The sequence below is a fragment of the Liolophura sinensis genome, chromosome 3 (genome assembly GCF_032854445.1).
Source record: "Liolophura sinensis isolate JHLJ2023 chromosome 3, CUHK_Ljap_v2, whole genome shotgun sequence".
In the NCBI taxonomy this organism is placed as follows: domain Eukaryota; kingdom Metazoa; phylum Mollusca; class Polyplacophora; order Chitonida; family Chitonidae; genus Liolophura; species Liolophura sinensis.
In genome coordinates, this window is record NC_088297.1 from 648439 (window position 1) to 663376 (window position 14938).

General features: G+C 40.2%; 1 protein-coding gene across 1 annotated transcript in view; it reads right to left on the bottom strand.

Moving 5' to 3' along the window:
* Window positions 1-2708: 2708 nt before the first annotated feature.
* LOC135463646 (glutaminase liver isoform, mitochondrial-like) overlaps window positions 2709-14938 on the bottom strand; it is a 55409-nt gene continuing 43179 nt past the window's right edge. The window contains exons 12-15 of the mRNA XM_064741008.1: window positions 14448-14579; window positions 11910-12064; window positions 9086-9226; window positions 2709-7628 (exon numbers count right to left, since the gene is read on the bottom strand). Of these exons, the coding sequence (XP_064597078.1) occupies window positions 7385-7628; window positions 9086-9226; window positions 11910-12064; window positions 14448-14579 (672 nt within the window). The 3' untranslated portion in view covers window positions 2709-7384. The remainder of the gene's footprint in view (window positions 7629-9085; window positions 9227-11909; window positions 12065-14447; window positions 14580-14938) is intronic.

Consider the following 14938-nt stretch of genomic DNA (forward strand, 5'->3'; position numbering starts at 1 on the left):
TTAAGAGGGAACGTCTTCATTAGATCACGCTGCTCGAGAAATTTTCGCGTGATCCATGGGGCAGGCTGCACACGGCACTACTTTACTAAATACCCAGGATAAGCCGTATAAGTACCTGGATGATGTCCTTCCGCCCACGAAATACAAGCAGCCAAATCGTTTCCACGTCACAGTATCAGGTTACAAGGTAACATTAGTACAGTACAATTACCAGAAACCTCTCATAAAGCAAAACGCCACAAAACAAGTGAAATATCATGAATAAGTGTCGTGTAGAACTTGCTTCAAATAAATACAAATAAATGAATAAATCATATTCCAGACAGCCTTATGCAATGGATTGACTTGTTGCTTCAAAGCACACCAGATCGTTCCACTCTGTAGGACGTCTGCAGATAAAGCACACTTCTGCTTCGGGCTAAATGAATTGGCGTTTTCATCAAACGGCGCTTAATTTTGTTAATGGGATGACACTGAAAAACAAACGGTGTCAATTAAGGAAAACATCCATCTTTACACGATCATGTTTGAAATGGTGACAGTTTTTCGGGTACGTCCATATCGCAGTATCAATCTAGCTGACAGGAAGATGGGTACGACTTGCGTGAATGTTCAGCGCTCAAGCTGGTACTTTACCAAATAACATTCAACCTACTGTGTTTCAGGTAGAACCATATATTAAATTAGCCACGCCCCTTTATCACAAACAAGGAAGTCAGCCACAGATCTGTTGATGTGTAAAGCTTTTGGTGCAACGTGTCACTGGAATACGAGTGATTTTGGCTGAATATAGGCGACAATTTAAAAATGAAACACAGTATAGGTGAGGGCAGCTCAGTATCAGTTTCGCACGAGACAAGATCTGAAGATTTGATTGGCTGATAAATGAAATCATTTAACGAAAAATTCACTCCAACTTTTCTCCACTCAAGCATGCTTATCGCTGGCAGAACAACACCTTCTGATCTGGTATGAAATTGTATAATGATAGATATAATGACAGTTTAGTTATTTGATTGCTTTTTACGCCGTACTCAAGAATATTTCACTTATACGACGGCGGCCAGCATTTTGGTGGGTGGAAACCGGGCAGAGCCAGAGGGAAACCCACGACCTTCCAACTTACGGCTGGAGAGGAAGCCAGCATGAGCTGGGCTTGAACTCAAAGCGGCAGCATTGGTGAGAGACTGCTGGGTCATCACGCTGCGCTAGCGCGCTAACCAACTGAGCCACGGAGGCCCCTTTAATGACAGTGGCAACGTTTATAATCAAACAGCCGTCGTGGAGAGGATATCTTCTCAAGAAGGATTTGTTTATCATCTAAAGTACAAAAGGTTTGAGGCCTAGAAAAGATCTGACTCATAGGATCTCCAACGTGGGCCTTTCCTATCTTTTAGATCCTGTACTACACCAAGATATAATAAATAAACATCTGTATTTCTTAATGGTTAATTTCGTACGTGGGAAGGTCTTCCAGCAACACGCAGATGGTTGTGGGTTTCCCCAAGGCTCTGTCAGGCTTCCTCCCATGCACTATAACGCTAGCCACCTTCGTGGAAATAACTGTCCATTCCTGTACTTTGTTCGCTAGAAGCTTCTTAATTTACGCCAATTATGAGTTTAATGAGCACGACTGAGTACATCGATTAACCAAATAAATTAAAGAGATCAAACATTGGCCTTTTTTAAATTTAAAGGCAAAGAATATACTAACCTGACGTGTATATATCTCAAGAAAGACCAGTAAACACTGTTCATAAAAATAGTTTGATTTATTTTTTTTTAGAATTTTTTCAACCTGGTAAAATGCACTTCAACGTTTAGATTCTGCGGTGGGCTTATCTGACGATATTGGTACCACTGACGTCACATAATGCTTTTACCACTTAGACTGCTAGATCCCATCATCAAAAATACAAATACACATACAGATTTACGAATACATTCGCCAAATGGACTTTGACATGAGCTATTTCAAGCCAAACATATCAAACTGACGTCACTGATACCAAGTGGTTCACCACGTGCCACCGTAAAATCTGATGTGTCTAAACCATATTACTCGACGGGAAAAAATTAAAAGAAAACAAAGAAATCACCCTGTTTACTTATGCGTCAGATATATACTTCATTTTAGTGTTTTCTGCGCCTTTAAACTCCTGTATCGAGACTGCTTCAGAAAAGGTCAAAGGCAAAAAGACTTAAAATGACATTCATATTGGCGCTAAAATATTCTCTGATGTGGCTTTGTCAAGTAGGATCAACGTTTCTTAACTGACAATTCGTGCAATTTGTCCTCTTAAGGCCACTAATTAGTGAAATTATCAGTTTAATTATCAATCTTGTAGAACATTTCATACATCTTTCCAATATCACTGAAAACATCTGACTGCTTGTCTCTGTGTGAATCCGTCTTAATTTCGTACTTTATAAACTTTGTTAGTTCTTTGATGGTTTGTGTTGAACGTTGTTTTGGGAACGACAAATCGTCAGATAGAACGACCGTCAGACACAACTGTCGTCAGACACAACGATCGTGAGACACAGCAACCGTCAGGCACAACGAGCGTCAGACACAACGAACGTCAGGCACAATGAGCGTCAAACAGAACGGCTGTTAGATACAACGATCGTGAGACACAGCGACTGTCAGAGAACTGCTTAATCGAACATAAATAAATAAACAAAAAAACACACACACACAAACATTTCTCTACACAGAAAATCATGATAATATATTCTTTCAGATGTGTAACAAAAGTTCCTTAAAACAAAGACTGCATGAGTTAAAATATACTGGTCCGTTTTGGCACGCAGACCGGCACGTGACTGTATACGTGTATATAAATTCATTGTTATACTAAAAGTCAACCCACTTCTAAAAAAAACGTTAAACTGGGGTCTGAATACTAAAAACATAATTTCAATAAACATCTGTGAATTAAATCTCAGCGTAAGTTTTCAAATGGCAGCCAAAGGGCTTCCTGTAAGTTACATATAGTGTATCAGGTTACTTGTTAAAATAAGGATTGCGTGAAGTCTCGCGACAAATTCCCTGTCAAGACAAATTCAACACTCCACAAAACTCTGTAACAAAAATATAATGCTAATAATGTTTTTTTCCCTGAATCCAGTGTCTATACAACAGAACTTCTTGTATACTTAATGTATCAAGGTCAACCGCCAATAATAATTTACATCTTTGAAATGAACAGAATAAAACCTTCGAAAGCTGGTCAGTAGAAACAAACCTTACAGTAGACCAATGAATATATCTATTTTTCGTTTTTATTTCCGCAAGAGGCCTTTGCTACAGTTTGCCAATAACACGAGTCACGAGGGCCCATGAAGCAATGACGTACATGTGTTATTGGTGACAACAAACAAACGACGTAAAGTTGAACATGAAGGTCAGGTAATGAAAGTCGGCAGTTTTACGGGCCGATTCTTAGTGTTATTCATAGTTTTGTTAAGACGAAGTGTGTATCAATTTCAAGTTTTTCTACAAAGAAGTAAACATGTATAACCAGGTTTTGAATTCTGACTTGTTGCAAAAAAGACAAAAGTGTGGAAACGGCCTACTGAGGAGTGGCTATGCTATATACTGACGAGTAGGGCAATATCATACCTACTGCACCACATACACTACATGTCATGGTTTTCACAGCAGTTTTGACCCTGCTATACTCTTTTAAAGCTGTTGTGAACAAAACATACACAGAACGTGTACTAGAGACAAACATTAATTGTAACAAATTTGCACACGCATGTAAGCCTTGCATTCAAAGTCTTTGTGTACCAAGTTGCGCGACAGTTTTACACAATATTGCTATATATTTCGCGAATTACACAACCTCGTGTACACAACCGCACATAACTGATTGTAGAAAGTAAAGATCCCCATTAAATATATTTTGGCAACGTGGTGTTCGACCAAAAGCATTTATTTATTTATTTCATTGGTGTTTTGCGCCGTTCTCACGAATATTTCACTTATACGACGGCATAATGGTGGTAGGAAGCTAGACACAGGCCAGGGGAAATCCACGACCATCCACAGGGTGCTGCCGCCATAAGCATGTACTAAAATACAACCTACAAGTTTTTGTCAATAAACACCGTTAGCACAACATTACGTCACTTATCAAACAGCACCTGTCCAGGAAGCCGATTAATACGGTTCAAAATGATCACGGTGTACATAATTACTCCACAATATTCAAACGTCTACAGTCAGTTTGTCTAACGTTTTGCTCATGATAATTATCTCCCTTGAATAAGATGCATCTCTCTCTCCCTAAGGGGGATCCAGAACAACCCAGGTACACTGTTCATGCGCACAAAACAGTTCAGTGAATCACAGAATTTAATAGTGGTGTATAATAATCACATAATGATAATGTGGCTTATCTGGTGGCTCAAGATAAAAAATGACTATAATGTCAACAATAATGCAGTGTAACAACCACTTCTATAAAATACAAAAAAAATGTAATAAAATTTTTTTCAAAACTTAACTTTTAATACCATCATGCTTACTGTAAACCACCTCGTGGCTGCGAAAATAAATGTTAAACTTTTTGGGCATATTTCACCAAATTTACAAGGTTGAAGGAAAAAAGTATTACATTTTGCAACTTTTATTACAATGCGCTTCATTTTAATCCACTTTCGTGTTCAGTTGTAACACGTGTGTTAGTCCAGTCACGTGCATACTCTAGCAAATACAAATAGGTTCATATTACCTGTACATCATGCGTCGCCAAGTGTGTAATAAACACAAACACATCATGCGTCCGTACGAGTGTAATAAACACAAACACACAATATGCCTTGTCGTTTCATACAGCTGTTACTCTATAAATTCACATTTAATTGTAATCATACTGGTATATTAAGGGGTTAAGATTTCCCCACTGAAGAACACTTTGATTGTGGGGAAAACGCAGTAATGTTTGTCCCTTCTCGGACAACGTTGGCTCTCATTGGGCCCAGTTTCACAATTTGGCGTACGACATTTCTATGGTACAATTGTCGTCCGATATTTTGTACGTCACTATTACCGTACCATTGTCCTATATGTGCGATTATCGTACATGTCCGACATCTTTGTGAAACTGGGCCCTGTTCCCGTGCCTAAATATCTGTAACGTTGGTTCCCTTCTAAGATAGCTTTACCGGTGTTTTAAATATATGTAACGGTTGATCCCTTCTATAAGATGGCAATTACGTTTACGGGTAAATACGAGTAAAGATGATCATTGCGTGAATACCGGTAGCGTTTGTTCCCTTTCTAATAAGGCTTTGCCTACATGTATGTGTAAATATTTGCCATGTTTGTTCCCCTCTAAGACGGTTAGGCTACACTCCATCGATAAACTGCACTAATGACCTTTTGTCTTCCCAACCACAATCAAACCAAAAGAGCTGCTTTTCCCCAAAATGACAGGATTCCCTTGTATTCTGTTGCATTCCCCGAAAATTTCTAACACATGCGTATTTTCTACACCTAAACCAGACATTCCCTAATGGGCTGCACAATATCATTTGCAAATTCTTTCACCTCTTAACAGTTTAAGATTACATGGTAATATATTCCAGTTCCCTTTATTTGCTTCACCTATCCTGAAGTTCGTTTATTTACGTATATAGTTGTAATCTATTTACATATCTAGACAATCCTACATTGTTCTCTTCCCCATCCGAACAGTGTCTCTTTAAAGTAACACTATGATTTGAAGGACTTCCGTTTATACTGTCCGCGTTCTGTTTTCATATAAGGTTTACTGCAATTTAGTCTGGGCTCAGGTTAGGAATTTTGTGTCACGTATAAGAAAACGGACGACAAACCACGTGTCTGATGGTCAGCGTTGATTCTCCCCGTTTGATTGTTTTGTTGGACCTGTGGCGCCCCGAAATGTAAGACATTTGGCGGACTTTAAACTTGAGGGTGGTGTCACGTGGTAAAGTGACGTCAATTCAAAGAAAAAGCAGCAGGAGTTCACTGACAAACAATAGGGTTACCCTAGTCTTTACAACTGCCGACACTTGTTTTATTTGACTCTCGCTACATTATTGGTCAGCGAACTAGCAATGTTCAGAGTGCTATTGTGCTTGCTTCACGCAGCAATTAGTCGTTAATTATGAAACTACTTTTTCCTGCCTTTACAGATGTCGCGTCAATGATGAAGAATTGCTTAAGCAGTACACTAACCTCTGCCACCTTATAGCGTCAGGATATTTTTTTCTCTGTTATGGCCAAAATAAATTTGGAAAGACACGAATGTTTGTTTACATTCGCTCGCTCTAGCCAGCTGGAATTCAAACAGTTAATGATCTTGGTTGAACTTGAAACGAGTTAACTTTTCAGCACACCATATATTTCCTATGTGTTCTATTCTTGCATGTTGTCGACTTTTAACCTTACCTACCTACATGTTTATTTTGATTCTTCGATTATAAACAACACCGACTACCAAACATGATGCCCAGCGGTTGTGTCTTCTACACATCAGAACCTAAGGGTTTTCTAGACGGCTAACTCCGGCACACCGCTGTAAAGGGACCATACACATACATAGTTCCCTTCACACATCCGGACATTCTTGTATTTACACACGCAATTTGTTGCCTTTATTCCCGTCACGTCTCCAGACATTCCTACGCTTATATACATTCACTGTTTCCTTTATTCCCGTCACGTCTCCAGGCATTCCTACGCTTATATACATTCACTGTTTCCTTTATTCCCGTCACGTCTCCAGGCATTCCTATGCTTATATACATTCACTGTTTCCTTTATTCCCGTCACGTCTCCAGGCATTCCTACGCTTATATACATTCACTGTTTCCTTTATTCCCGTCACGTCTCCAGGCATTCCTATGCTTATATACATTCACTGTTTCCTTTATTCCCGTCACGTCTCCAGGCATTCCTACGCTTATATACATTCACTGTTTCCTTTATTCCCGTCACGTCTCCAGACATTCCTACGCTTATATACATTCACTGTTTCCTTTATTCCCGTCACGTCTCCAGGCATTCCTATGCTTATATACATTCACTGTTTCCTTTATTCCCGTCACCTCTCCAGACATTCCTACGCTTATATACATTCACTGTTTCCTTTATTCCCTTCACACAGCTAACATTCATGGATTTACACACATAATTAGTTCCTTTCATTCCGTCAGGTACCAGGACATTACTATACTTACATGTGCATAATTTCTATTATTATTCCCTAACATTCCTATATTTACATGTATACCTGCTCTTTCTTGTATACCCAGACCCACTTAACCTGGGTTCATTAATTTAAATAACAATATGTTAACGATTCCCCACACTCTACTCATTCCCTTCTACATTCACTTGTTCCCTTCATTTATCCTGAGCATCCTGTTCAGAATGCCCTTCTTGCTTCCCTTCTTCCACAGACAGCCCATCGCTGGCGGAATCATGAGGGGAATCCCCTGAGGAATCTTTTGGGAAATCCCCTAAAGAAAGTGGGGAATCCCCAGAGTCTGGCTGGAAATCCTCAAAGCTGCTGATGTAATCTTGCAATGTTTGCACAACCTCTTCGTGATCAAACCTCTTGGCATCGTCAATGGGTGTGAAACCCCACCTGAAAACAAAATCCATGGATAGAGCAAAGATTATTTAACTTTCAAAATAAAGGTCATTGTATATAACTTTTTACACATTTCATAATTCCAATGTAGTTCCAGCTACACTTAAATTATAATGTGATTCACAGGCAAACAAACACAAAAAATCCAATGCCAAAAACAAAATTACAATTACAAACATCTACAATTTTATTAAGTTCGAATAGAATGCTTTCATGATTTTCCTGCCTTTTAAGGCTTTCTGATCAAGTAAATATGTCATCAAGAGGAACATCTGGTACAGTCCAAATTATCCCCTAAATCAGTCACTCTCTTTGTTTTTATGCCCTCCTCCAATTATGAAAAATGCCCGTAGAACAAAAATATAAATTGGTGATCGTATGAGTATGAAAACCGCCATATTGAATTTTTCACCTGAACAAAGGTGGCTTGTTTAACAGGCGGAGGAAATGGGAATGGCAGGAGTAATCCACCAGCCTTTGGACTGTTACTGGCAAACTCTCTCTTGTGTGACATATTTATGTAAGTAACACTGGTGAAAGGTGAGTCTTAGAGACAGCATTACAGGTTAATCACCAATAATTCTATTTAATTTTTCCGCCACAAATCTCCATGCTGTACAAACTCTACTACAGACTGCTGATTGGTTGGTGAAAGATCATGTTTAGTGAAATGTACACTGTAACTTAATCTTAATGATTTTCTGTCATTTTACTACATCAGGGTGATTAGTCAGAGAAATTTACATGAAACTGTTAGTGATTAAATGCATCAGGGGCTGATTCCACAAAACACTTTTAAACTGGCTAATATAAATTTGGAAAGCAGACAAGACACGAATGTTTGTTTACATTCGCTCGCTCTAGCCAGCTGGAATTAAAACAGTTAACCATCTTGGTTGAACTTGAAACGAGTTAACTTCTCATCAGAACATATATTTCCTATGTGTTCTCTTAAATTTAAGTCAAAATTTCAAAAACTACGAATGACGCCTTGTTTTGGGTCCTGGAAGTTGAAATTTAGATACATTAGTCTTCAGGTAACACTGATGAGGGGAACAAAACTTTGATTTCTGAAGCCCAAATGTAAGATTTAATATCATATTTCAAATTCTGACTTAAGTCAGAAATGGCTTTGTTGAATCAGCCCCCGCTTTACTCAGGACTAAGCTGAATATACCCTAAATGGTCGTAAATTTCACCCATGACTATCTTGCCCAGTTTTCCTGATTCTGAGAGTTCTATAGATTACAGAAAGGTGTTTTGAGGTTTGCCTGGAACATGGGATGGTGTTCTACTGGAAAATTGTAAGTTTCAGCAGCAAAAATAATACTTTTTGGCATTTGCTTGCCTCCAAAAATGCACCTTTATGATCTTACTTATCATCTCTAAGCAGGTCAAATATTTGTTTATCAATTCAGAAATACATACACGATTAGACTAATTAATCTCACCTGTCCTTAACGAAGGGCGAAACTTTACACCTGTTGATGAGGAAATTGACAACAGGGAGATGTCCCTCAGCAGCAGACAGGTGTAGCGCAGTTCTGCCGTCATAGTCTGCCTGACTCATATCCATGCCTTGTAAGGCATATCTGGGTAGATACACAACACAACACTGTCAATAGTCTGACATGTGAAAAATTTCCTGTCTTTCTCAATATGGCTTTATTTATTTATTTATTTATCTGATTGGTGTTTTACACCATACTCAAGAATATTTCACTTATACGACGGCGACCAGCATTATGGCGGGTGAATACCAGGCAGAGCTCGGGGGAAACCCATGACCATCTGCAGGTTGCTGTAAGACCTTCTCACTTACGGCCGGAGAGGGAGCCAGCATGAGCTATACTTGAACTCACAGCGACCGCATTAGTGAGAGGCTCCTGGGTCATTACGCTGCGCTAGAGTCACGGAGACGCCATTATGGCTTTAAGGTACTACAATCCTGTGCATGTGAGAAACTGTTTTCCTATGGTTGTGCGATTCAAATGCAGACCCACCAAAAGCCACACACACCTACCATAATTCTTCTAATTATGCGACACTAATTATTCAGACGCTCTCAAATATCCGCCAAATCCTGTCAATTGGCAGAGCAGTGTTTACATGCATTAATTGGATTATACATGTAGCTGTCTTACTGGACCAATAATAATACAAACATTTTTTGTTTTACATAGGGCTGCTGTCAATTCTTTTCTGTCTTGTACAGGGACAAAGGGAACAAAAATTACTTCAGAAGCCACTTTCACTTTTGTCTTTTATAACGAACATCTGAATACAACATCTTGAAACCTGTCATTTTATTCAGTTTATGGTCAAGAATATTTCACTTAGGCGCAGGGGAACCAGGCGCAGCTCATGGAAAACCCATAACTATCTGCAGGTTACTGGCAGACCTTCCCACGTACGAGCGGAGAGGGAGCTATCAGTAGCTAGACTTGAACTCACAGCGATCACATTGGTAACCACCTGGCCATATAGGTCAGGACAATAAGCGTTAACAAGGCTGTGAGGCTACCCAGAGTCCACATGCCGGTATCTTTGTGTTAACTGTGACCTGATATTAATTATTCATAGATAACAAAATCATAGGAAATGATTGCTAAAGTTTCAAGTGATTAAAACCTGGTTTCTTGGTGTACAGCCTCCTTACTGGAGAGAGGTCAGAGCTCTCGGTTTATAGCCAAAATATCAATTCACAGCCATTATACTATAGAAGTACATTAGTTAAAGGCAAAGAAATCATAAAAAATAAAGTAAAGTAAATGTCAGGTGAAAGCCCAATAAAAACTATCCACAAAAACAGTCAGATTTATTTTTTTAAATGCATCAAAAACGCATTTAGAACTTGGGATTCTACCCTGACCTTTTGTGACCATATTCGGACCAGTGACGTAATACTAGCTTTTTGCCATTTAACTCGCATATAGATTGCCTGACTTCATTGTGGATCTATGAATCCATTCGCCGAATGGATCATGAAAGGAACTATTTCGCCGAACTATTGCAGTGTCACTCTGTGTCAGTGCAGTGTCCCTCTATGTCACTACTGTGTCCCTCTATGTCACTACAGCGCCACTCTGTGTCAGTACAGTGTCACTCTATGTCACTACAGTGCCATTCTGTGTCACTACAGTGCCACTCTGTGTCACTAAAGCTTCACTCTGTCACTACAGCATAACTCTGCAAAACTGCACTGTCACTCTGTGACACTACAGCATAACTCTGCATCACTACAGTGTCACTCTATGTCACTACAGCATCACTACAGTGTCACTCTGTGTCAGTACAGTGTCACTCTGTGTCAGTACAGTGTCACTCTATGTCACTTCAGCCCCACTCTGTGTCACTACAGCGCCACTCTGTGTCACTACAGTGCCACTCTGCGTCACTACAGTGTCCCTCTGTGTCAGTAGAGTGTCACTCTGTGTCAGTACAGTGTCACTCTGTGTCAGAACAGTGTCACTCTATGTCACTACAGCGCCACTCTGTGTCACTACAGTGCCACTCTGCATCACTACAGCTTCACTCTGTGTCACTACAGCGTAACTCTGCATCACTACAGTGTCACTCTATGTCACTACAGCTTCACTCTGTGTCACTACAGCGTAACTCTGCATCACTACAGTGTCACTCTATGTCACTACAGCTTCACTCTGTGTCACTACAGCGTAACTCTGCATCACTACACAGTGTCACTCTATGTCACTACAGCGTCACTCTGCGTCACTACAGTGTCACTCTGTGTCAGTACAGTGTCACTCTGTGTCAGTACAGTGTCACTCTGTGTCACTATAGCCCCACTCTGTGTCACTACAGCGCCACTCTGTGTCACTACAGCGCCACTCTGTGTCACTACAGCGCCACTCTACGTCACTGTGTGTCAGTAGAGTGTCCCTCTGTGTCACTGCAGTGTCACTGTGTGTCAGTACAGTGTCACTCTATGTCACTACAGCGCCACTCTGTGTCACTCTATGTCACTACAGTGCCACTCTGCATCACTACAGCTTCACTCTGTGTCACTACAGCGTAACTCTGCATCACTACAGTGTCACTCTGTGTCACTACAGCACCACTCTGCATCACTGCAGTATCACTCTGTGTCAGTAGAGTGTCACTCTGTGTTAGTACAGTGTCACTCTATGTCACTACAGACCACTGAAGAATCTCATGTTCTAAAACCAAATAAATCAAACTATTTTTCTGGGCAGTATTTAATGGCCTTTCATCTGAAGTACACTTAATTTTAGTGTTTAGTTCAGTACACACCTTGTGAGGGCAGTAACATCCCCATTGTACGCTCCAAACAGCAAGTTGACAATATCCTGCGCTTTAGAGTCATCTCTTCTTTTACGAGGATCCAGTTTTTTGGCTGTGTGTTTTAAGTTGTCATAGTTGTGGAAGTTGAAAATGGAAACAAGATCCTGAAATAATAATCACATTTATAATAAAAAAATAATTAAACATATAGAAAGAAGTTAATATTGCAATAAAACTACAAAAAATGTAGCAATATTTGTTTCTCTGTGGCCTAGTGGTTAGCCTGCTGGGGCCCAAGACCAACCACCCACGAACCTCTCACCAATGCAGTTGCTGTGAGTTTAACACCAGCTCATACAGTCATATGTGGCAAGATCTGGCAGCAAGCTGCGGATGGTCATGGGTTTCAACCGGGTTTCTCTCACCATTATGCTGTTTGGCGTTGTATAAATGAAATATATTCTTGAGTACAGTGTAAAACTCCAACCAAATAAAGAATTCAATAGCAATGCTACACTCTACTGTATGTAATATATTTCACTGGGAGCCAGAGATTTACGTTGTATTTACACAGATACCAAGTGAGGTTTTCAATCAAAACTCATTGATTTATTTGATTTGATTGCTGCTTAACATCAAGCCACAAATTTTTCTCGTAAATGATGGCAGTCAGTTTATGGTTCAGGGAAAGCGGAGTGCCAGGTGTGCGTGCCAGGTGTGCGTGCCAGGTGTGAGTGCCAGGTGTGAGTGCCAGGTGTGAATGCCAGGTGTGAGTGCCAGGTGTGAGCCACAGGCCTTTGGCAAGTTACGGACAAAATTTCCCATATGCTATGGGCATATAGGCATTACTGACCAGTTATCGTAAGCAAGGCCTTACAAACAGCTAGAGCAGTTTCAAACTCTTCGACCTCCAATGCTACAGTTACTCTTATCAACACACCAGTACTTCAGAAGAACAGTGACTCAGCATCCAGTTCACAGAATAAACTTAACGGCCTTTCATCCCCCATGTGGACCTAAATAAAATTAACATCTACAATTTTATTCAGTTCGAAGTGAATGTTTTCATGAATTTCTGGTTTTCTTTCTGATCCAGTAAATATGTCATCAAGAGAAACATCTACTGGTATCGTCCAGATATCCCTTCCATCAGTCACTTTTGAACAAAAGATTCATTCTGCCCATAATAGATCAAGAATACATTTATTTATTTATATCTTATTGGTGTTTTATGCCCTGCATTATAGTGGAAGGAAAGCGTGCAGAATCAGGGGGAAAGCTCAAGGCCATCTGCAGGTTGCTGGCAGACCTTCCTAGATACAGCCAGACAGGAAGCCTTCATGAGCTGAATTTGAACTCACAGGGATCGCAATGGTGAAAGGCTCCAGCGTCATTGCAGTGCACTGGCGTGCTAACCCGCTCAGCTAAGGGGGCCCCCGCCAAGAATAGATACATGTATGATATAGCTTCTTCCTAAACAACAGTGGTTAATTCCTCAAATATTTAAAGCCTTACATCAAAGTTTAAATCCTCAATGTTATGCACAGACTATGGCTTGAGAGGTCCCAACTGTGACACATCACGCTTCAGATGGAAGTTCAGATTCCTCACTCTGTACTTCATTTGAATGAACAAATGAATGCTTAAGGTTTACCGTTGTACTTCAAAAATTTTCAGTCATATGACAATGAGGACTCATTAGGTGTGTGTGCATATACTGCGTCGTCATGTGGCAGGGCGAGTCCATGCTGCTAAAGTGCTGCCAACACTGAAGTATCATACCGCAGACATCAGACATGATACCCCACCCAGTCACATTACACCGACACCAGGCCAACCAATCCTGTTTCCTTGCTTGAATCTCTCAGTGCTGAGCACCTAGCGAGGCAGCCACATGTAACATTTTTTAAAAAAGCCGTTGGTATGACCCGACCCAGGTTTGATCTTGGGTCTCCCGACTTCGAGGCAGACTCTTTAACCATGAGGCCACCGAAAATACTGCTTAACAGCACAAATTCTGGGTGCCACCGAAAATACTGTTTAACAGCACAAATTCTGGGTAAGTTATTGTACAACAAATGTCAACTAAAATAACAGACAGGAACATACCAAATCTAATGATTAACATCTTGACTTAAGTCTTCCACTTATCGCTTTGTCATCTCAACAGGTCGAGTTATATTTAAGAGATCCTAATGCCAACAATCCGATGATGTAACAGCAATTCTCAACAATTCCCTTCACCTGATTAATGTTCTGTGGAAACAAAATGGCCACGTAAAAACCAAGGTGTCTGCTTTATGAACGGGAGCAGAGTTAGATGATCCTATACTATGGCAATAAGCAAGCTGCAAAGTGACTTAGCACAAACAGGGAGATAATCCAGCAATAATCTGACATAAATATAGATATTGTCCAACCTATGTAACCAATGAAAATAGAAAAGGATGCTATACTAAAATATTGCTGATAAATCTACGCAGTTTTATTAGGATGCAAAGTGCGTTCATGCACAATCAGGGGAGATAATTCACACGTTTGCCTCACCTCACAGAGTTGCCTGCCCCTGCAGCTGTTCCCCCAGCTGTCTAATGGAGGTGACCACAGACACACTCCCATCACATTGGGCACGACAAGGAGAATGCCCCCCGACACGCCTGACTTGGCAGGTAAACCCACCTGTAATCAACACAATGGTGTAATCAATGTGCAGTTACAAAATCAAAACTGGTGCTCTCAAATTATACCCCATGTCTGCCAACATAATACTGGCTGCTGGCGTATGGGTGAAATATTCTTGAATATGGCGTAAAACACCTTTCAAATAAATAAATAAATAAATAAATCAAATTAAGTCTGCAGGTTTTTAATTTCAGTTAAAATATGATACCGAGGCATGCTGCTGTCGTTGACGACTGAACTTGAGTTCACAGATGGTGAGTACCGGTACCTTGTTAAGGCATACAGCGTCAAGCGCTTCCTTTCCGTTAACCAACCTATGCTGTTTTTCATATTTCACGAAGATAAATTTTATGCAT